General features: G+C 42.0%; 1 protein-coding gene across 8 annotated transcripts in view; it reads left to right on the plus strand.

Moving 5' to 3' along the window:
- The window catches only part of cacna1g (calcium voltage-gated channel subunit alpha1 G), a 611,364-nt gene that overhangs the window by 475,169 nt on the left and 111,939 nt on the right, over positions 1-24,256 (plus strand). For all 8 annotated transcript variants that reach the window (XM_088000446.1, XM_088000447.1, XM_043714394.2 and 5 more), the window contains 5 exons: positions 158-604; positions 2,331-2,431; positions 4,440-4,563; positions 21,122-21,190; positions 23,057-23,241. In XM_088000446.1, coding sequence (XP_087856572.1) covers positions 158-604; positions 2,331-2,431; positions 4,440-4,563; positions 21,122-21,190; positions 23,057-23,241 — 926 coding nt within the window. The remainder of the gene's footprint in view (positions 1-157; positions 605-2,330; positions 2,432-4,439; positions 4,564-21,121; positions 21,191-23,056; positions 23,242-24,256) is intronic.

The following is a 24,256-nucleotide window of genomic DNA, read 5'->3' on the forward strand; positions in this document are numbered from 1 at the left end:
TGCTGTGAAATCAGTCAGGAAGCAGTAATAGTAACGGGGCCCCTCACAATTAGTGATTCAGCAGGCAATGAATTTCTTGACATTCCACACTTTTGTTTTTGGCAAAGGGATGGAATTGTTGATCAGGATTTTTAATTCAGAATTTCTTTGCTTTCAGACTAGTGCACGTAGCTCCCCCTATGCACCCTGGAGCACAGCCAGCAGCTGGAACAGCCGACGCTCGAGCTGGAATAGCCTCGGCCGAGCTCAGAGCCTGAAGCGCAAACATCAGACAGGAGAGCGGAAATCCCTTCTCTCAGGGGATGGCAAGGAGAGCTCTGATGAAGGCGAGGGATCAGAAGATGAGAGATCCAGTCATGCAGGTAGTGGGAGGGGGCCAGGCACTCAGCGCATGGAATCCCTAGAAATGAGGGGCTCTTTCGACATTCCTGACACTCTCCAGGTACCTAACCTTCACAGATCTCCCAGTATCCAAAGCAGCAGGCTCCCACCAACGGATCGCCATGACTGTAATGGTAAAACCTCCCCGACTGCCTTGTCGCACCAGATCCACGTGGATGAACAGAGAACTGAGTTTGAACACACTGAAGATGACATTGATATGGTGAGTCACGCCAGTGGCTGAAATAATAAGAAATAAATGCCTAGTAGAAGTCAGCACATTATATTTGAATCTCATCTCTGGGGTAAGAGTTTGAGCTTGGAGTAAACAGAGGGAATGGAACCTCTGCCACACATTCTCTATAGAATATGTCTTCATCAATTGCTCTTCTACAACAGACATACAGTGAGAGCAAACTGGAAAATCCTGAGGGAAAACTCTCTTTTTCTAAGAATTCTTAGACCTTAAGATTTCGGAGCAGAAATAGGCCATTCAGCCCATCGAGTCTACTCCACAAAACAATGAGATCATGGCTGACCTGATAATACTTAAATCTACATTCTTGCTTTTCCCCATAATCCTAAACTTTCTTAATGAGTAAAATTCTGTCCATCCCAGCCTTAACTATACTTTCTGACCCAGTCCTCTGAGATGAAGAATTCTACAGAATCACTTCCTTCTGAGAGAGGAAATTCCTCCTCATTCCTGTCCTAAATGGGTGACCTCTTACTCTTCCTGGAGAAAGTGAGGACTACAGATGCTGGAGATTAGAATCGAAGAGTGTGGTGATGGAAAAGCACAGCCGGTCAGACAGCATCCAAGGAACAGGAGACCCGATGTTTCAGGCATAAGACCCTGATGAAGAGCTTATGCCGAAATGTTGACTCTCCTGCTCCTCGGACGCTGCCTGATGGGCTGTGCTTTTCCACCGCCACACCTTCAATCCTTATTCTTCCTGTTTGTTTCTGTCTCCATCTCACCTGCTCATTCTCTCTTGACCTCCTTCACACAGTCTCCAACCTTCTCTCTGAATCACTTGTGTGCATGGCTGCCCCCAGAAGCATTTCACAATGAGATATGCTTTTGGCTGCTCTAGCTCTTCGTGAACATGCCTCAGTCGAAATTAATGCAAGCTCTGTCATTGTTTCTCTGCAGTCTACATAAATATAGTAAATTTGAAAGCCACTTGAGATGAAGCAGATGTAGATTGTCGGGTCAATCAGATAAATTAGCCAGTTTTCCAAAGCCAAGTGCGTTAGCAGTAAGGCATGTTCACGGAGTTTGCCTCCACTCCTTTGTGCTACACGGCCAGCAGATGTTTCCACATCAGAAACAATTTGTTTTAATCCAAATCACTTTGTTCCGTGTTGTTTTAAAAACTTCTTTGGAAGTTTGAAGTCCTTCATAAAATGCGTTACAAATGCTTATGTTGTGTGTGTACAAGGATTTGTGGAGCTCATTGCTGCTTGCATCCATAAAAGGAGGAAGGACCTCTAACACAGACAGAGGCCAATTAAAGGCGGCATGGTGGCTCAGTGATTAGCACTGCTGTCTCACAGCGCCAGGGACCCAGGTTTAATTCTAGCCTTGGGTGACTGTCTGTGTGGAGCTTGCACATTTTCCCTGTGACTATGTGGGTTTCCTTTGGGAGCTCCGGTTTCCTCCCACAGTCCAAAGATGTGCAGGTTAGGTGAATTGGCCATGCTAAATTGCCCATGGTGTTCAGAGATGTGTAGGTTAGGTGCATTAGTCAGGGATAAGTGTAGAGTAATAGAGTAGGGAAATGGTTCTAGGTGGGTTAATCTTTGGAGAGTCAGTGTGGAGTTTTGGGCTGAAGGGCCTGTTTCCACACTGTAGAGTTTCTATGATTCTACCTTTAAAATGAAACGTTCCATTTGCAGTTAGAGGAATTTGAACAGGACTGACATGTGCCAATTTGTTTCCACAGGGTAAAAGAGCACGTTTGCAGGCATGGATTCAGGCCAAGTTGCCACCCTGTTTCAGAGAACGAGAGGGCTGGTCACTTTATCTGTTCCCTCCACAATCCAAGTAAGAAATTAAAGTCTTGATGCTATGAAATTAAAGGCGGAAAATTCCTTTAGCACTTCAGAATTTTTCTTTTGCAAAAACAAAACACTGGGTTAGAAAAGTGACAAATCCTTGCCCTCTCAGTAATACAAATTTGTTAATTTTTATTTATTCATTCATGAGATTTTGTTGTTGCTGTACAGACCATCAGTTATTACCCATCCCTTGAGAAGATGGTGAGCCACCACCTTGAATGGCCACAGTCCATATGGTGCAAGACGAACTCTTCCCAACTGATATTCAAGTGGTTACCTTTAAGGGTGTCAAACACCCCAGTGCAAGCGTACCCGAACAGAATCTGACCAGATCCACATCAGGAGACATTAGGACAGAAGACCTAAGGTCAAAGAGATAGGATTTAAAGAGACAGAGGTTGGAACTTTGAAGAGCAGGGCCATAGAGGTTTCAAAAAGGAATTCCAGAGTCTTGGACGTCCAGGCAGCTGAAAACATGGGCACAACCAGAATAGTGGTTAATTACCACTTTACAAGGTGGGAATTATTGGAAGACAGATATCTTAGAAGGTTCTAGGAGCTTACAGAAAAAGGGGAGGGAAAACCCATGGAGGGGTTTGTAAACAAGGACAAAATCTTTAAAATCAATATGCTGCTTAACTGGGAACCAGCACACATCAGCAAGCAATAGAAAGAAGGGTGAATAGGATTTACCATGTGCTTAGAGATGGGCATTACTGTACTGAATTACCTCAGGTAAAGGAAGGTTAGACTGCTGGAGGCTGTCAGGGACTTCTTTAGAACAGCTAGGTCTGGAGCTAACCAGGGTTTCAGAGAGGTTCAGCATTGGTTGTTTTCAGCTGTTGAGATCACAGCATGTCAGACAGCATCCATGGAGAGAGAGCAAGCTAACATTTTGAGTTGCGATGACTCTTCATCAGAGCTGAAGTGGTGTGGAGGGGGCAGAATTTATGCTATAGTCGGGGGAAGGGGTGGTGCAGAGGAGGAGGAGGTGTAGGATGTAGAGTGCTAGGGAGAAAAGATGTTGTTAGTTCAGATTAAGTGATCAGAGAATGGCAGAACAATGGTGTGTCTAGCTGCCAGACGTGAAAGTGCAGACAGTCCCACTGATGTGGGGAGAGGGTAGCGAGGACATGGTGACATAGAATGTATGCAAAGCTAAAAGAAAGGGAAGGAATCACAATCTCAAGATGCTGAACTCAATATTAAGGCTAGAGACTGTAAAGTGCTTAGTCTGAAGATGAGATGTTGTTTCTCCAGTTTGCGCTGGGATTCACTGGAGCACTGCAGCACGCCAAGGACAGACACATGGACATGTGAAAGGATGTTGTGCTAAAATGACCAACTACAGGAAGGTGGGGGGTTGAATTTTTCACTGTAGCTCAGCGTCATTTCAGTGACAGTACAACCCATTCCTCAAGTAGTTAGCTGCAACAACAAAGAAGCATAACAACAGGGATCAGTAAGGATAGAGGGATAGTATCTCAGCACCAAAAACAAAGCTAATCTGTGTACTCAGAGAAACCTAATGCACTTCCAATGGTATCTCAATAGAAATCCCAAATGTACATCTGGAGGTCTTGAAATATTGGCAGAATACATGGAAAAAGAGGAAGATGGAGGCCCATTAAAGATTTTGGATTGCTCCAGGGTTTAATCGCTCATTTCACCTTTTCATAAGTTAGTCCATCCCCCTTTAAAAGCTACTACAAATCTGCTTCCACCACCCTTCCAGAAAGCACGTTCCAAATATCAACTGCTTGGATATTCGTTTCAATGTTGCCTTTGGTTCTTTAGCCAGTTATCTCGAAGTTGTGTGCTTCTACAACTGGAAAGAGTTTCTCCATGCTTAAAATGCCAACAAGCCACAAGGATTTGAATTTACTGAGTACAACAACATCTGTTCAGCTTGGTCACTGCTTGTGAGATGATGTGCATGACTTGCTGTGATTGTACTGCGCAGGAGATCAATGGATTTTTTTTTTCTTTTCCAGGATCCGCCTCATTTGCAGCAAAATTATTTCGCACAAGATGTTCGACCACATTGTTCTGGTCATTATCTTCCTGAACTGCATTACTATTGCCATGGAGAGACCGAAGATTGATCCTAAGAGTGCAGTAGGTTTTATTTATCCAAATAATTCTTGCCGGCCTGTTTCATTTGCAATGCTTACAGTTAATGCCTTAGTATAATTTATAGCAGGTTAGCAGACTAAGATCTAATCATAATGCAAAACATGAATCCTGGTTTTTCAGAAGGTACAGGCAAACATGCATTTTAACAATGAATTTTGAAGATACCAATTTGTATTATGACACTTTTGATGAAGCTTTATCTGGAATTTGAAGGAAGGGTAATTCTGACTCTTTTGAATGGGTCAAAGAGCTCCACAGCCTAAGTCTATTTTTCATGTTCCTATATTTAGGCTGCCTTCCCACTGCCCTGAGGTTTTGACCTGAACACAACCATGGCTCCTGTTTCCTGTCTCAGTTGTCAGTCCCATATGCATGTTCAATGGTGGGTGGAGATTTTGCCAGAGAATCCCTTAGAACTGCCACTGATAGGAAGAGATAAAGAGAATCACACAATGTTATGCTCTCAGCTGATGTTAACAGACCAGACAAATCAAATCCCAGATTTCATTCTGGCTTGATAGGCCATATTTTGTTTTGTTTTGTTTTTAATGAGGTGGCCTCTCACTGAAACACAGGTATATTGCAGATTTTGCTTTTGCAATAAATCAGCAATGCGTTAAGCGAAAGAAATGAAGATAAACTGGAAAACGACAATCAATTTACTTATAAGATGAAGGCAAAGAGTTTGGAATACACAGTAAAAGTATAATCACAAAAAGTTTCAAAACAAAACATTTCCTTGTAACACCAACACCAAAATCCCTTCCTCTTACGTCCCTATAGGTTTCAGATAACTATGACTTTAATTCCTAGGATGGAACCTCTGCTAGCTTATTCCTGGACCTATCATATACCTTAATTTAATCAAACCCAACTTCAAGTCTTCTTCAGGGCTATTTCCTAACATCTCAGTCTGGGATTAACACTAACTCCTTACTCTAAGGTAATCTACTTTCACTATATTCTCTCCTTCACAACATCAATCTTTATACCTGCATACAGGGAGCGGCAAGGACTTCACAGAACTGCCCAGAACAAAGAAAAACTAAACCAAAAAACTTTTCTTCAAAGCTATCGATGGTTTCCATAATCGTAAAAAAATCCTAAATCTAGATTTTTCTAACAGAAGCCTTGAAGCACAATGATGTACCTCATTAAGTAATAAAAGCCTAAAGTGAACAAAATCCCATTAAACTGCCAAAGTAACCTGCCCAAACTCATAAGTTAATAACAAATAATTAAAAATGTAAACACGAAGAAAATAAAATTAAAAATAAATGAGGTACATCAAACAGTCTATATCAAAAGAAAGAGCGAGGGACAGAGATAGAGTGATACAGATAGATACTTGCATGAATGAATAATGCATAAATAGAGACTGCAGTAGATAGAGAGATGGAAAGACAGAGGGATAGAAGTTATATTTGTAGAAGAGTTAAGTAGATAATCAAATGAATAGACAGAAAAAGATAGATGAATGTATAAATACATCTGTAAATGCAAATAACCCTTTCAGTCATCGTGTTCTACCTGTCTCCGTCAAAGAAAATTGTAAAGTTACCCATCCAGTGCACAATTATAGTGGCAGTGTGTGACTGACTCATATTAACCAGAGGATCAGCTAGAGCTCCTGCTCCTGATTATAATTTTGTGAAGTTAAGCTGGAAAGTGCCAGAAATCCCAATCCGCTGTCTTCCTCCTCATTCAGCTCTCATCAAGTTAATCTCCTCCAAAGGACCTGCTTCCAAGATGCTCAATTTCATCCCAACTCAAATCCTAAGCATATGGCTAACTTCCCTTAGCCCAGTGCTAGCTTTCATGGTTATAAGTCCCATTCCCAAATTCTCTGTTCTCCTGACTTCAAAATTGCTCTCAACATTGCGCTGCTGAAAAGCTCAGCCTCACTCCAACCATCCTGTCCAACAACTGTCTCACTCTAATCTCTCCAATACTCAAACATATCATTGCAGTGCAATTCTGGGTTCCATTTGTCACTGCTTGAGCTCCTTTCACCCTAGCAATAATGATTCTGGTCAAGACGCCAGAGATGGTCATTATGAACAGCTTCCCTAGTCCTCATAAAATCCCCTAACTTAAAACACAATTAACTTCTCTTGCTTCCTGTGATAAATGATGTAACACCGCCTTAAGGGTTCAGGTGAAGTGGTTAGGAGGATAAAAAAGGAAGCTGAGAACAGCAAAGATTAGAGGCCTGAACTGCCATCAGGAGGGAAACCGCTCACGTAGTGGCCTTGGCTCCACATAAATTAATTCCGCATTCCCCATTTTTGGTGCAAGGATCTGAGGAGGGATTGAATTAGGTCCCTAATCCCTGGAGCGGCCAGAGAGACGGAGAAGTGCTGCGACAAGCTGGTAAGGCCACCTGTCTCAGTTATCTGATACTTTGTCCCAATTATATTAAAAGCTGCTAGGCCAGACATTCCTAAACTGTGGATTGTGAACCCCCATGGGACAGAATTTTGGGGTTCACAACATCTGAGGTGGAAGTAGTAGCCATGGTGCTCTTGGCCACCCTGCTTGAAGAACAGGTCCCTAACGTGGTCTGAGCTGACTGTCTGGCTAGTTATCATTGGATAGGCTGCAACTGGGCTCCACTTTTGCCTCATCATGCATTGTTTGATTCTGATAATAGAGGGAAGTAACAGGATTATATTAAAATTAGCAGAGAGGCAGATTGAAAGGAAAGAAATGAGGATTTGAATACAGGAATAGTGAAGTTTTTCTTAATTTACATCACAGCGTGGTTAGACATCCCTTGGAGTACTATGTGCAGTTTTGGTTTTGTTATCTCAGGACAGATATTATTGCCATTAAGGGACTGCAATGATGATCCACCAGATGTTTCCCTGAATGGTTGAACTTTTCTGTGAAGAGAGTTGGGCCAACTGGGTCTGTATTCTCTAGAGTTTCAAAGATTGAGAGGTGATCTCATTGAAACTTACAAAATATCTAAAGAGATATTTCATATTCAAAGACAGAATAAATGCAGGTAAGATGTTTCTCTAATTTGGGGGTCTAGAGCCAGGAGGCACAATTCAAAAATAAAGGGCATGCCATAGAGGATCAAAATATGGAAAAACGTTTTACTCGGTAGCTGGTGACCCTTTGGATTGTTCTATCACAGAGAGCTATCGAAACTCAGTCTATGAGTATGTTTACAGTAGAGGTTCATAGATTTCTGATTTTCAATGCAGTAATAGGTTATGGGATGGAGTGGTTAAAAAGCAGTGAAAGGTTTGAACAGCCAAGTTTGTATTAAGTAGTGAAACAGGCTCAACTGATTGAATGGCCTATTTCTGTTCCTATATTCATAAAATGATAATGACTGAGTCAGAAAATAGATTACTATTACAAGAGCATCACCTGTTGAGCAGCCTGGCTCTTATCCAGTTCCTGAGACCATTGACGGGCACCTATTCCACAGAGTCACTTCCCAATTTGACATATGTTTGTTAAAACCGAGAATAAATAAGTAGAAAGCTTTACTTTCTAGAAAATGTCAGGGTAGAGGCCAATGTTGTCCATTCACAGAATGGTACAAATGAGAAAACAGTCTGGGCCAGAACTTTGAAAAGGAATGCAGTTAATCCCATTTAATAATCCTCGCTCTTTCCCCCTATTGCTGCTAATTGGTCGATTTAAGAGTCCTGAAGAAGGGTACACCCGAAATGTTGACTTCTCCACCTCTTGATGCTGCCTGGCTTGCTATGTTCTTCCAGCCTCCTGCCTGCCCACCTTGGATCCAGCATCTGCAGATTTTTTGTCTCTGACCACTCTACTTAAAGCATTTAACTAATTTCATTTAGGAGATTACAATTGAATCTTTGTCATTCACTCTATCAGACAACACATCGAAATCCCAATCACTCATTATCACAAATCATTTTCCTCTCACATCTCCTCAGCTTCTTTCAACACTCATCTGAATCTGAAACCTTCCATTATTTACCTTTGGGCCAGTAGAAACAGTTTCTCTTCCTTTACTTGACCTAAATCTTTATGATTTTAAACACCTCTACCAAATCTCTTCTTATCCTTCTCTAATTGAAGGAGAATAAGCCCAAAGTTCAGTGTCAGAAATGTCACTTCCTTCAGCCTGATCTTCCTGCTGGGCTACAGGGAGCTGATAAGTTGGAAGAAGATAAATAAGTGGATGTAATTTCAGTAATTAATTTCCTGCTAATATTTAATAACGTCAATGATGGTCTTGACTTCACAGTATATGTGTGTGATCCGTAAAGTACCAACTGAGTACAGGAGACAACTGTGTGTTGGCTGCCAATGGGTTAAAATGAGACTACATCATTGTGTAGGAATGTGAGAGCTGAATGTAGTTGTTTATGATTCGAGCTCAATCTTTGTAATGGTTCATCAGCTCTTTGTATGTACCAATCCCTGAACCCTCTAAGCAGGTTGCAGTCCTGCATATCTTGTTTTACTGAATGGTAACTAGATGGAGTAGCTGATACAGCAATCACTTTGATGAGAGATGTGTTAATTATTTAAAATGCTGGGGGATTGGTAAGCACATGCTCGTGTTTTATTCAGTCATCTTGTTCTGGCAGACACTTCAATCAAGTAAGGCATGAGAAAGGAATTATTCTGTATAAAAGAAAGGAAGAAATAGAGCTACTGTCATAAGACAGTAGTGCAAAGTGAATGAGGCAAACACAATTTTGCACCTCACAGAAGCAAGTTAATAAGCACTGGTAGTTAATACAGAAACAAAGCTCAGAGAGTAAGTAACTGTAGGGCCAATGTAATGTAAACAAGGCTCAGAGAATAATTCTGGGACCAATGTTATTTAAACAAGACTCAGAGAATACCTCTGTGCTGCGTTCTATAAAAAAGGCTCAGGGAGTCACTCTGTGGCCAGTGTTCTACAAACAAGGAGTCACTCTCCAACCAGTGCTATATAAAGATAGGGTACAGAGTAACTCTAGGGTAAGTTATATAAGCAAAGCCAGACATTATCATATAAACAAGACTTGGAGAATAATTCTGGGGGTGACAATGTAAAGTTGCAAGCAGAACATTTTGCTGTCACTGTTGTGAATCTGTCTCTAATACAAATGTTTCAAAGCGTGAAGTCTACCAGCCCCATATTACAGGAACACTTGCAGTTGGAAAGAATTGACAACCGCAGATTAACATAAAGCAGATTTACTGCATCACTCCATGGTATATAAAAGGTATCAGATGGGACTGTGATGATACTGTTTCTTATAAATAAGATGTTGAACAGAATATGCCATGGATCCAGGTCAGAAATGAGAGATTAGTTTGTGTTATGGCTGCAGAGTCTAACTGATAATTAAATAAGCCTGCAGTATTGTGCTGTACCTTATATACATTGCTGCATTACCATGTAATCTGACACACCCTGTAGTATAATCATGGTATTAGCGAGTCTTGCAATCCTGCCCTGCAGTATAAACTTTACGTTAAACAGGTTTCCGCTCTGCATGATAAACAGTATTTAACGGATCTGGGTACGTCATGTGAGATGATATTGCGGATCTTATTAAAAGCGCCTTTCTTTCTCTGAGTGTGGAATCCCTGGCATTCTGAGGTAAACATGGTTGTTCTTTTGACCTTCAAATGAAATGTCAGTTTTTGGTATTTTTGTGATTGCCAGCATTAATGCATGTGTTTTAACAATTGTCCACAGATGCTTAAAAATGCCCATGGGTTGCATCTGTACTTAATATTTTACATTTTGTTTGTTCAGTTAACATTCTCTGATCTGTGACCCAGTGTGTAAATAAAGAAAACGTGAAAAAGCAGAAGTTTAACTGAACAATCTTGTGGCTTTTTAATTTGGTATTTGCATACAAGAGTCATACATAGAAATGTTTCTTTTTTGCAGAATGTACTTTGTTCAGAAAATTTATAAAACTTGTGCTCCCAAGCAAGGCCACCAATTTTATGTTATATGATCTCCATGTTATTTTGTGATCCTACACCATCAGACCATGCTACGATCCGATTAGCAATCAATAATATTTATTAAAATATGAGAATAAACTCAGAATACGAGTTCCCTGATTGGGGCTGATAATCTGGTCCAATCAGGGAGCCCTGGCTGACATATAAAAAGGGTGAGTGTCAGAGATGCTGACACACACGCTGAATGAGATAGTACTGAAGTAAAGGACTGTTCCTGGGTAAATAAAGGGGGACAGGAATACCAGCCTCTGTGGAGTTATTTCAGAATCTATTTTATGTCTACAACATATTTCTCATACCAGAATTAATAGGAGGTAAATATGGGTAATAAACTGTGGTTGATTGGACACTGCATAGTGCACACCATTAGCAAATGTGATCAAGACCAGTTGCTTGATTGTCTCAGTAACTCCCCCAGACATTAATGACACAATGGGTCATTAAATCTCATTGAACATCACAAGAGATTACAATATTTCGTTTATGCTGATCTGACCTCGAAACTCTGTCTCGATGGCTGTGCTATTATGCATTGCCTCAATGATTGCTCCTGTTCCATGGGAAATGGGAAATTCATAGTAATTCCAGTGAGATTGAGGGTCAAAAGAGCTTTACCATCTACACGGATTAGGAGAAAGTGAGGACTGCAGATGCTGGAGATCAGAGCTGAAAAATATGTTGCTGGAAAGGCGCCGCAGGTCAGGCAGCATCAAAGGAACAGGAGAATCGATGTTTCGGGCATAAGCCCTTCTTCAGGAATGGCTTATTCCTCATTCTTAAAAAAGGGCTTATGCCCCCGAAACGTTGATTCTCCTGTTCCTTTGATGCTGCCTGACCTGCTGCGCTTTTTCAGCAACACATTTTTCACCTACACGGATTACACACTACATTTTACAAATAACACTCTTGCACTGACTTTAACTTCAAGTCATAGAGATGTACAACATGGAAACAGTCAAACTCATCCATGCCGACCAAATATCCTAACCTAGTCTAACCCCATTTGCCAGCTTTTGGCCCATATTCCTCTAAAACCTTCCTATTCACATACCCATCCAGATGCCATTTAAATATTGTAATTGTACCAGCCTCCACCACTTCCTCTGGCAGCTCATTCCACACACGTTCCACCCTCTGCGTGAAAATGTTGCTCCTCTGTCCCTTTTATATCTTTCTCCTCTCAACTTCAAACCTAGTCCTTTGGTTTCGGACTCGCTTTCCCTGGGGAAAAAGACCTTGGCTATTCACCCTATATCCCTCATGGTTTTATTTATCTTTGTAAGGTCACCCTCAGTCTCTAATGTTCCAGAGAAAATACCCCCAGTCTAATCAACTTCTCCCTAAAGCTCAAACCCTCCAACCCCAGCAACATCCTTATAAATCTTTTCTGCACCCTTTCAAGTTTAACAACATAAGTAGGGAGAACAGAATTAAATGCAGCATTCTAAAAGTTGACCTAACCAATGTCCTGTACAGCCACAACATGCCATCTCAACTCCTAAACTCAATGTTCTCACCAATAAAGGCAAGCGTACCAAATGCCTATCAACTTAGTTGCATCATGTTATGAATATAACTGTTTAACAAAACTGGTAGTAATGTACTGCAGGTTTAACCAAAGGGCGACAGATGATGAATTCGAGTTAAAATAAATTTCTACAGCTTGACCTCAACACTTTGATTGTCTCTCTTGATTTCTGGTTTGAGCTGGAACTGATTTGCTGAAATGTTTGATTTGAATTAATCAAAAAAAATTATGGCAGTCCATGTCATTCAATATCCTCAAACAAATTCAATTCAGAGGCTTCAATCATAAACACAGCAGTTTCCATTCATAAAGATGTGGACTGAAACAGTCACAGTAAAAGGTGATGCCTTTGAAAAGATTCAAAGTAGTACTGAACATTCAGGAGATGTTAATATGCCCAAGATATTAAGAAAATATCTATAAATCTATTGCTTAAAAACATTCTGCGGCACTGTGGTACTGTTCTAACCTCTGAGCCAGGAGACCTAGATTAAAGCTCCACCCCCTCCAGAGATGTGTAATAGCATTTCTAAATAGTTGATTTGAAAATAAATGTAGCAAGGTTAGTAAATTTATGACAGAGGCCATTACTTGATGATTGGGAAAGCAGGAAGCTTAATGGGCCACGTGACCCTTTTCCCTTTCTAAGTGGGTATATGTGACTTCCTTTAGAATTATTGCAGTTTCAAACTTTGAGGGCTAATTCTGAACAACAGTCTGTTCAGTGGATTATGGTTAATTTGGCCCAATGTTATACCAGCCCATCAAGAACCCCTTCAAGTGACCTTGATGAAATGAGGGGTATAGCCCATGCCCTATGATTTAGTTTGCTATCCTCTCAAACAAGCCTTAATGTGGAACATACAGACAGGCTAAAGAAAAAAGACTGGCCTTGGGAGTCATTGACTGCTTGCCAGCTTACAGTTCAACAGCAGCATTTCCCTAGAAATTCCTCTAATATTTCCCTTGGTATTTTGAGGGGAATTCTCCATGGTCTGCACGCAAGCCTCTGATAGATTGCCAGACTTCTCAAATCTGTCATACTCAAGCATAACACACTGGATTAGGAAGCCAAGTCGTAATTGCTTACAGCTGAAGGTTCTCTTGTGCGAGCAAAGCTTCAATGAAACTGGTCTTCAGCTCCCCCTTCTATTAAAGAATGAGGGGCCTTAAATTTAGGTTCAGAAGGATTTGATTGCTTGGTTTTATTCTCCCCAAGTCCCCAGCCTGCTTCCTTTCAATTCTCTCTCTCCCGCTCTGAAGGCCAATTTTCATCTGGTTGCACTCCAGTGAACAAAAGAAAGATGTTAAACTTATATAGCCCCTTTCACTGCCTCGCAACACTCCATGGCAGCTTTTCATGTGTACTCATAGCCATAATGGAAGGGATACAGCAGCAAGTTTGCATGCTAGAAGTAATAATTCGAGAATCTGAGGGTGTATTGTAAATGAGTGATAAATATTGGTCCAGAGGTGAGAGTTCAAAGGCCGCTGTCTGTGCCTTGGGATTTTTGACATCCTTTCAAGCAGGTAGATGGGACGTCAGGTTAACATCCGATCCAAAAAGTCATACTTCCATCAGTAACATTCCCTCTAATTACTCTTGCTGCCTCCAAAAGGACCTCCGGTGTCCCTGTGCAGTAGTGGCTCCCAAAACCAGAAATCAATGCTGGGAATGATGTTGACATGCTGACCAATGTATCTTTGTTGCTTCTGACAGACTGCAGCCTGTCAGTACTGCCTTGGCCTAACGGCTTTAATGGTGGATTCTTAGGCTATTAATCCAGAGACCAAGGTAATATTCTGGGGACCTGAGTTCAAATCCCACCACAGACCAATGGGCTGAATGGTTTCTTCCTGTACTAGGAAATTTATGATTCTGAGTGTCTAATTATATCCATTGTCAGTTGTCGGAAAAAAAATCATCTAGTTTTCCCCTGTGGGGTGGGGGGGGGGGGGGAAGCAAACCTACCATGCTCACAAGATCCAGCCTACGTGTGACTCCAGACCTACAGCAATGTGGTTTATTCTGAACTGCCCTCTGGACAATTAGGGATGAGCAATAAATGGTGTCCTAGCCAGAAACGCCCACATTCTATGAATGAATAAGAAAACAGTTCCATGTTTTTGTGTCCTGAAGGTGTGAGCCCTGACTCAAAAGGCAATAATGTTTCCCACTGAGACACAAGTGACACTTGGGACATTGTCCGACTTTGAAGACACACTGCAGATGTAAGCTGTTATTGTTGAAACGTTGCATTGTACCAGAGCTGCTGCCGATACACACACACAAGCAATCGTTCTTTAATCTGTACCCTGGCAGGGTATACCACAGGAGTGACACCTGCACATGCTCACCCGTGTCATTTCCTATTTACAATCAGTGAGGGCCGAGGGAGGTCATTAAAAATGCCTACTCACAATGTCAGTGTTTGGGTGAAATTACAAGAAGAAATCGCAAAGGGACAAGATAAAACTAGCACCCACTTTCAACAAGCAAATACACACACAATTTGAAGTGGGAAGTTATTGGGGTGGGGGAATTGGAATGTAAGGGGTAAGGTTGGAGGTGCTGTCGTGAGTCAGTTGTAAGCTTAATGCCAGAAAAGTTAGCAAAGTCACATGTGGAGTTGATTCAAGTGTGGTTCAAGGTTTCAAACATGAATGCTGTGTTACAGGGGATGTGGAGCCCAGTATGCTAAAGCCGGTGAAAGTAATACACTCACTGAGGGGTCTGAGATGGAGTTTGAAAATCAACCTGTTTGCTTATTCATTCAGGGGATGTAGGCATCATTCGCTGGATGTGCATTTATTGCCCGTCCCTAGTTATCCTTGAGAAGGTGATGGTGAGCTGCCTTCTTGAATTGTGCAGTCCATGTACTGTAGCTAGATCTACAATGTGGAGGGAATCTACAATTAGGGAGGGAAAGCCAGGATTTTGACTCAGCAACAGTGAAGAACCAGCAATATATTTCCAAGTTCTGATGGAGAGTGGCTTGGAGGGGAACTTGCAGATGGTGGTTTTGAGCAGGGCACTGGCATCATGAGTAAGTGCATGCACTAACTGAATCAGAGCAAAACTTGCACTGGATAGCATTGAAATTAGTCCAAACTATTAAGATGAAATATGCCACATAAGTTTAATTTCAGCTTACCTATCATGTATTCCAAAAGATCAACATGCTTCAATTAGTCCAACCAGTTTCTGCTCTCTTTTAAAGCTTCCCTAAGCTGATCATTCATATTATATTTCTGATATCCTTCATGAGAGAACTGCTTATTGAGTCAGCTAGAAAAAAAATCTTTTCTTGAAAAACTGCTTCAGTGGCAGGAAGACGACAGTAATCAGCGGGGGAAGCTGAACTTGAAATAAATAATGCTGGCAAATGATGGGGAAGCCATCGAGTCTTGGATTTGCAATCTAAGCATTTTGCTGCACGCCATTGTTATTAAACTGACAGCCAGTCACAGGAGCTGTTTCCCTTGTCACTGTGGTGATAATTCAGTCATCAGGCGCAGGGTTTGGGAGCACAGTAAAACAATGAGCAGGACTACAAGTGACTGGTTACCAACTACTATGAGTTGCTGAAATGATCTCCTGGCTGTGGAATTTTGGAACCAGGGAACTGGGAAACTTGCTACAAAACTCTCTTCTCAATGAAGGCTGAGAGAAAGTACCAGTTAATGCTTGCATTAATGGTTAGAATCATAAGTTAGAAATTTCAGCTTATGATATCAGTCTGCAGATTCTTAATTGTGCACTCAGAAGCCTTCTTCTGCTAATTTGTTGCAAATCTGATCATTTTAAATGGGTAAACACAAACGGATATCCTATCACAGGCAGCTGCACATTTTTGCGACAGTACCCGATTGCCTTTTAGAAGTTGTGGTGAACTCTTGAGCCCTGGTATTTTTACTAATACACATCAAGGACAGTGAGGAAAAGACTGTCTACTGCACCAAGCCAAGCTTTGTAGCATGATAACCCAAGCCCCACTCCCCTCCCCAATCCTGTCCGTCCAGTCATTTCCAGAGAGAAGGCAGTAGTTAAACATAGGAACATTGCAGGCCCAACTAAAGGGAAACGTTATCTGGAAAATTTCTGTCAACTTCCTTCCGCGAGCACTGCCACTCCCCCATCCGATCATATAGATAAGTGTTACTGTAAAAGCCCCTATCCTTCCCAATGACAGACTTCTCTAATCATCAGAAACAGGTCATTCCCTCTCAAAGTTTGCATCCACCACATGTAATCATTTATGTATTCTTTTAATGATACGTATTCTCAGTTTTCTTCAGTGTAGTTTGTTTGGGATAATTCTTTTCCAATTTGCATGTTCCCCAAGAGTAGTGTTGAGTATGATTTTTAGGCCTCAGTGTAGAACATGCACAGAGGCAACGAGGTGTAAAACTTCACACTCACTGACCCGCTGGTCAGTTCCTCCGGCCTGAATGATATGCCATGATGAAATTTGCTGAGATTTGTGGGTAATCTGGCGAGCCTGTCTCAGCTTCATTGTCTCTTTTATGCATTTGCCAAGTGGAAAGTTGATTTTCTCACTAAGGTGTGCGGCTTTGCCGATTAATGGCTTTTTCAGCTCATTAAGCTTCCTTTTACAGCATAACTTGCATCATTAATATTAAAATTCCTATCTTATCAAATGCTCCAAACCAACTAAATGTTGCAAATTTGGAAACTGGAGCAGGTAATTGAAGACTTTGGATCTCTTGGATTGGTGGATCTCCATATTGGATTACTGGGCACCAGCACCTCAGGACATAGCCACATACACCCCACACATTGGCACCCTACTTGTGCCAGCCTCCATAAACTCTCATGGCACATCTCTGATCCACGTCACTGATACACCTCTGACCACTCTGTCAACTTTCATTGTAACACTGCAGCTGTTTGCTCAGAGATAGATAGATACCCAGCTCATGAACTGGACCAAGCCCCATCTCCAGGCTCTCGACTTGCTGTCAGAGGGTTCATCCACTCTGAGCCTACCTAGGTGCTTACAACATCCCTGCCTTATATGGCCTTGCCTTAATCTTTTGAGCTTTGCCCCTCAGCCAGAGATCTGAGACTCATATTATTTCTGCCTTGCCATGCCATTTAGCAGACACCAAACCAAGAAACTTGTCAAGGTTATGGGCAGGCCTCAGACAGGTCGAGGGTATAGCCTTTGACCAGGGAGCCACTGGACAGCAAGTGAAGGGCAAACTCTAATACCAGTCCAAGGGATTGGACACTGTCAGTGCCTCGGGGTGGTCAGAGTCAAGATGTTATCTACATGAAAGGTGAGGAACAAAATTTCAGGTCCTAATCTGTTTTCCTCCTAGAATGACAGAGAGGCTGGTATTACCATAAGACAATAAGATATAGGAGCAGAATTAGGCCATTCAGCCTTTTGAGTCTGTTCCACCATTCAATCATCTCTGTCTTAAAGGAACTCAATGACTTAGCCTCCACTGCCCTCTATGGCAATGAGTTCCACAGAGTCACCATCCTTTGGCTGAAGAAATTCCTTCTCATCTCAGTTCTAAAGGATCTCCTTTCACTCTGAGGCAGTGCCCCCAGGTCCTCGTCTCTCCTATTAAACACAAGTCCTCAACTGCTCGTCGTATGACAAACCCTACATCCCGGAAATCATTCTTGTAAACCTCCTCTGGGCCCCCTCCAGCTACAGCATATCCTTCCTTACATAGCCTAAAACTGCTCACAATATTCCAAATGCAGTCTGACCACAACCTTATGCAGCCTCAATGGTATATCTCTCTGCTCTTGTATTCTAGCCCTCTTGAAATTAGTGCCAACATTAAGGGAAATAAAAGTAGATGGCACAACTGGTACTTTGAGCAGAGGTGTTCTGGGTGAGTAAGTAGGCAGTGCAGAGGGCATGCAGGGTGAGTGAATGTGACTGAGGGAAGATGTTACAGGCAGTAGAGTGGTAGAGCATGAGCCTTGGTGGGAGCTGGGTACAGTAGCAGAGATTGAGATACCAGAGAAAAGATGGCATTTATGCGAATGGAGTGGAGAAGCACATTGATCTTCTTCCTGCATTGTTGAGTATTCCTCCAGATGGTTGAGACTGCAATGAACCGGGTGGCAACCTTGGAGCAGGCTGGGCATGGTCTGATTTTGTGGTCTCCACTGCTGGTCCTGGGGTAAGAGGAAATCCTGCCTCTGTACCACCCGGTCCAGTTGGAGCTCCAGCTCCCCTTGTCTGCCATGTCCAGGGCACATATCAGATTCCATGCAGGGCAGCTTCAGACTGACAGTGCATGTGCACAGTGACTTATTAAAGATGGCAACGATCACTATCATAACTATGATGATAGCAAGATCAGGTGTGCTCCGAACAGTCTCTGTCATCATGTAATCTGTAAATTGTTGCAGCAATGATTTGATTTGATTCATTTATTGTCACATGTACTTTGTTACAAAATACAGTGAAAAGTGTTGTAGTGACACCACTTTCTGGCACCATCTTAAGACACAGAAAAAAAACCAAAATATGGAATATAGAGGCAGAAGAATAAAGAAGTAAAGAGAAGGTGAAATGCAATCAATTTACTATTATTTATCCAGCAAGACTCTAAGTTAGACCAGAAAGATGGCTATCCTTAATGGCAATATGACCACATCAAGAGGCAGTGAACATAAGAGAGGGCCTGTGATAGAGCGAAAGGCAGGAATCAAAACCATTCCTCCGATTTTTCTGTGGAGCAAGTATATATCATAATTCAGCTATTACCACGAACAACTCTTCCATCCTCTGTTTCTTTACAAGTCTTGTTGCCATCTTACTTTCATAGTTGATTCACTCCTGCTATCTACCTTATCTCAAACCTTCTCCATTTATCTTTCCTTCCCTCTGCCCCTGTCTTGCTCTGAAAAGCTGTTACAACTGTGGTTTTTCCATCATGATGAAGGTTCACTAGATTGAAACATGGGTCTGGATTTTACGTCCCTTTGACAATGAGTTTGAAGTTGGGTGTTCTTAAAATGCAGCACCTGGCCAATCTGCCAGAACTGAGGGGGTTACAGTCTAAGAATAAGGGTGAAGCCATTCAGGACTGAAGTGAGGAAGAATTTATTCACAGGGTTGTGAACTTGTGGAATTCTCTCCTATGGGGAGTTGTTGGGGCCAGTTCCTTAGATACATTCAAGAGGAGCTGGACCTGGCCCTTGCAGCTAGAGGGATCAAGGGGTATGGGGAGATGTTGGGTATGGGATACTGAATTTCACGATCAGCCATGATTATATTGAATGGCAGTACAGGCTCGAAGGGCTGAATGGTTTACGCCTACACCTAATTTCTGTTTCTTGCCACCTTAAGGGGTTTGGTAGAAATGTTGTGTGGCCCTCTCACCCTTGGGTATGTGTGTTATATGTATTAATATAATTTTTATTGATATTTTGGATTTTAAACTTGTGGCATATGGGTATTTTTCTGAAGAAGTTAATAATTAACTAGGCCAGTCTTTTTGGAACCATGTTTTTAATACAGCATGTATCTGTTGGGGTGTTAATGGAATTTGTTTTTGCGTGTGACATTTTAGGACAGGAAAGAGAAAAGAGATTGGCTTACTTTTGGATTTAGAATAGTCATAGATTGATTTTAGCTTAGAAAAACCCAGAAGTTGGAAAGCTTTTGGACAGTTCAAAACTAAATCCAGATGCCAGTATAGTATCTGCTAGAAAAAGGGGATTATTCAGACTAGTTAGGGAATAAGTTACTTCCACAGCAGGAGTTTTTTTTGGCTAAACTGTATTGGATTTTTCAAAGCTGAGAAAGTTTACAATCTCAGTTGTGAGAGTTTTCAAGGAAAAAGACTTCACATTTCACAGGACCAAAAATAAAAGAAGCAACTAACTAATATTGATAGGGAATCTAGATTTGGCAGGGAAGGGAAATTTCTGTAGATTTTGATGAACTGTGAGTGATGGTGTTGGGAGTAAGTGGGATTGTGTTATTGTGTTTCATAAAATCTTTATATGTTTTATATTTAGATTGCATGGGTTTGTATTTTTCTATTTCTTTTGTGTAATAAACTTCAGCTTTATTGTTAAATCAAAACCTACAACCTTGGGTGTCTATGTTTCATATTTAAAAACTGCCACATTAAAATATGATCGATCAAGCCAGATTTCATTCTGGGATCTAATGTGTCAAATGGTAACATTAGCTGTTATCACAGCAAGATATTGAGACCTCTATTGGCCAAGTAAGCACCTCATTCCCATCCCTTCACTATTTTACCCATAACAGGAGAGGCTTAGGCTAAGGACATAGACCAACAGCTCTTTCTATGTGAGCTGGTGACAGGTTAAAAGGTGGGGAGTGAGGGTTAGTGGGAAGCTCCTTTTGGGTGCTTCCCTGTGCCCATCAGAAGCATACTACCCCAAAACTCCTCAAAGTCAAAACTCCCTCCCCTTTAATCCTCATCCACTGGCCCCTCAAACAAAATCTCAAATACACTCTGCTGCTGATCTCCCAGGGAGAAACTGAAGACTGCAGATGCTGGAAATCAGCAATCGAAGAGTGTGGAACTGGAAAAGCACAGCAGGTCAGGCAGCATCCAAGGTGCAGGAGAATCAACATTTCGAGCATAAGCCCTTCATCAGGAATCATCGGTTCTCCTGCACCTTGGATACTGCCTGACCAGCTGCCTGACCTCCTTGTGCAAGGACTCCCTCTGATCACAACTCTACTGGAATGATAGAGCTGCCAGCCAATCAGACTGACCTGGCAGCTCCATAAGGAGGAACCAGCATAGATAAGAGAAGAATCCTCACCATTGGTCAACTAAATCCCCACAAAATGTCTGCAGGTTTCCCATGCCGCAGTTCCCATCGAACATCTTAAATGGGGAGGGGGTGCAGTGAATGCATGCCTCCTATAACTTGCCATTGACACTATTTCTCTTTATGCACATCCTGGCACACTCACGGACTGTTTCCAGTTATTTGTTATTTTAGATTCTGCACTATTTTGCCGTTATTCTAATCTTGAAACTTTTCTTCTCTTTAAGGAGCGAATCTTCTTGATATTTTCGAACTATATTTTCACAGTGATCTTCTTGACTGAGATGGCAGTAAAGGTAAACCTCAGAACGAGACTTTTATTTTAAAAAAGGCCAGAACAATGCCATCTTTAATGTGATAACTGAACTCCTCTAATCCTGACTATATAATCTGCTCATTGCTGTCCATTCTAGCTCAACCGGGATTAGAATCAATTCAGCCCAACTCGTTCATTCCAACCAAGTTTCCTAAACTGAACGTGTCCTGTTTGCCTGCGTTTGGCCGATATGCCTCTAAACATTTTTTATCCATGTGTCTGTCCACGTCTTTTAATAATGTGATTATATTCAACTCTACTTCTTCCTCTGGCAGCTCATTCCATATACTCGCCATCCTCTGTGTGGAAATGTTGCCCCTCAGGTCCCTTTTAAAACCTTCCCTCTCACCTTAAAACTATGTCCCTTAGTCTTAAACTCGCCCACCCTGGGGAAAAGACTTTGGTTATTCACCATATCTATGCCCCTCACGATTTTATAAACCTCCAAAAGGTCACCCCTCAATCTTCTATGTTCCAGGGAAAAAAGTTCCAGCCCATCTAGTCTTTTCTCATAACTCAAATACTCCAATCCTGGTAAAATCCTTGTAAATCTTTTTTGCACCCTTTTTGCACCCTCTAGCAGGGCAACCAGAATTGTACGCAGTACTACAAATGCAGCCATACTAACTTGTAGTTCTTGTACAGACATAACATGATGTCTCAATGTCTACACTCAATGCTCTGATTGATGAAGGCATGCATACCAAATGCCACCTTCACCATCGTATCTATCTGTGAAGCCGTTTTCAAAGAACTACATACCAGCATATTTCAGATATAACTCTTCTTCGTTCCTGAAGAAGGGTTACACCTGAAAAATTGACTTTTCTACTTCCTGATGCTGCCTGTTTGCTATGTTCTTCCAGCCTCCTGCTTGTCTATTTTAGGTCTTTCTGTTCAACAATACTCCTTAAGGCCCTACCATTGACTGTGCAAGTCCTGCCCTGGTTTGCCTAACCAAAATGCAACACCTCACATTTAACTAAATGAAACTCCATCTGCCATTCCTTCATCCACCGGCAAGTTTGATCAAGATTGCATTGTATTGGGAATGGGAAACTATCCAACACATGGCATGACCATCAGGCACTCAGCACCCCGCATCCGCCCCACCCCCCACCCTGTGACCCATTACAGCATGGGTGAGATACCAATTGAATTTCTCTCCACACTCCCTTCTCTGAAACACATCCTCTCTGATCTCCTTAGAGAAAAGATGCTGATAGCTCCATTTTTGGTGGTCTACATGTGAGCTGGCGATATAACTGTTGTGGGGATCACTGTCAAGGCTGCATTCATCTCTCATTCCTGGTTACTATGACACAGCATTAATGGCACTTTGTACTTTTGATTTATTCTTTCATGGAATGTGGGCATTACTGATATGCCCAGCATTTGTTACACCAACCCCACACACCCATCCAATTCCCTTTGAAGTAACTTGCTAGGCTTTTGAATAGTCACCTAGCTAGTTATGAGTTAATCTGGACAACAGACTCGGTTTACAGCAGATTTCCATGAACTGATGGATTTTTGTGACTATCAAATCACTGCCATCACTGCACCGACCTCTCCCCATCCCTGACCGTTGGCCAGACCTGTCCCCTTCTGCCATTTCACCAAAACCCTCACTGACCGTTTCTGGATTATCTCACTGTTCCCCAACATTACTTACTACTTCTGTGTTGCAATAAGCCTATGGACAGGCTGCCTGGAATTCCTCAGATGTGACCCTGCTATTAAACCCAGTGTGGCCCCCATGCCCTCGGATTGATTGTCAAATAAAATATGGACCACTGCAGTAATGCTTTGGCAGTAGTGACCTCTTTCCTGCTCTCCTTTGCAGTTGGTGGCTATGGGCCTTTGCTTCGGTCAGCGGACCTATCTGAAGAGCTCCTGGAATATCCTGGATGGGCTACTGGTGATGATTTCTGTCATCGATATACTGGTGTCCTTGGTTTCCGACAGTGGGACAAAGATCCTCGGAATGCTACGAGTCCTCCGTCTCCTACGCACCCTTCGGCCACTCCGGTAATCAAACCCACCACTTCCGACCCCAGGGACCCAGCTGAATGCGACCTGATGAAAAGCAGAGCTGGCCTTGTAGAAACCTCAACGGGATGAAGGGTTATATCACAACACATAGCTGCCAGGAAAAATGATGCACTGGTCAATAGCATCAGTGAGGAATTTGCTTAGGTTTCCTGTACCTTTATGTGTCTGCATCAGCCCAGTGGTAATTTGCATGTTTCTGCTTAGAGGTTGTGGATTGAAGCCCCACTTCAGAGATTTTGAGCATAAAATCTAAGTTGAAGCTTCAGAACAATGTCAAGCAATATTCCTTCTAATGCTTTTCTGCGTGGCCTGAACATTTAAGTATGGCGGCCCTTTAAGATGAATTGAGTAGCTGTTGCATGGGCAGTAACACACATGGCAAATTGTGCTGTGTCTGTGCAGGGTCCACTGAGTGATAGATGGTCATAACTGCTATATAATTTATAGAGAACACTGTACTGAGGGAGAGCCATATTGTCAGAAGAACAATAATGCTGGAGTGCGACACTGTCAGAGCTATTGTCTTTCAGATGAATTGGCCATGTTTGCCCCTCTTGGTCAACGTAAAGGAGCCCATGATAATCTCTTGAAAAAGAACAGGGAGCTAATCTAACTGGGAAGGGGTTAGTTCATATGAAGGTCAGCAGGCGAGAATCCATGAATGGAAATGTACACCTGTGGTTTATTTAATTAGTTTGGGTAACAGGATTTATTTATACCCATGTTTTTATTGGACAGCGAAATGATGACATTGAACAAGGTCAAACGGCCTTGAGTGTTGACGATTAATGGATGATCTAATTAAGCTGTTTTAGCAAACTAAAGGTTTAGTAGATGGAAAGAAATAATTTTCTCTAATCAGAACAAAAGGCGAGGTATAACCATCAAATCAGAGTTAGGTTATTCAGGCAGCATCCAAGGAGCAGCATCACATTTTCAGCTCTGATCTCCAGCATCTGCAGTCCTCACTTTCTCCTTAGGTTATTCAGGG

The sequence above is a fragment of the Chiloscyllium plagiosum genome, unplaced genomic scaffold (genome assembly GCF_037043375.1).
Source record: "Chiloscyllium plagiosum isolate Xiang-an unplaced genomic scaffold, Cpla_swu_hap1 HiC_scaffold_25, whole genome shotgun sequence".
Lineage (NCBI taxonomy): Eukaryota > Metazoa > Chordata > Chondrichthyes > Orectolobiformes > Hemiscylliidae > Chiloscyllium > Chiloscyllium plagiosum.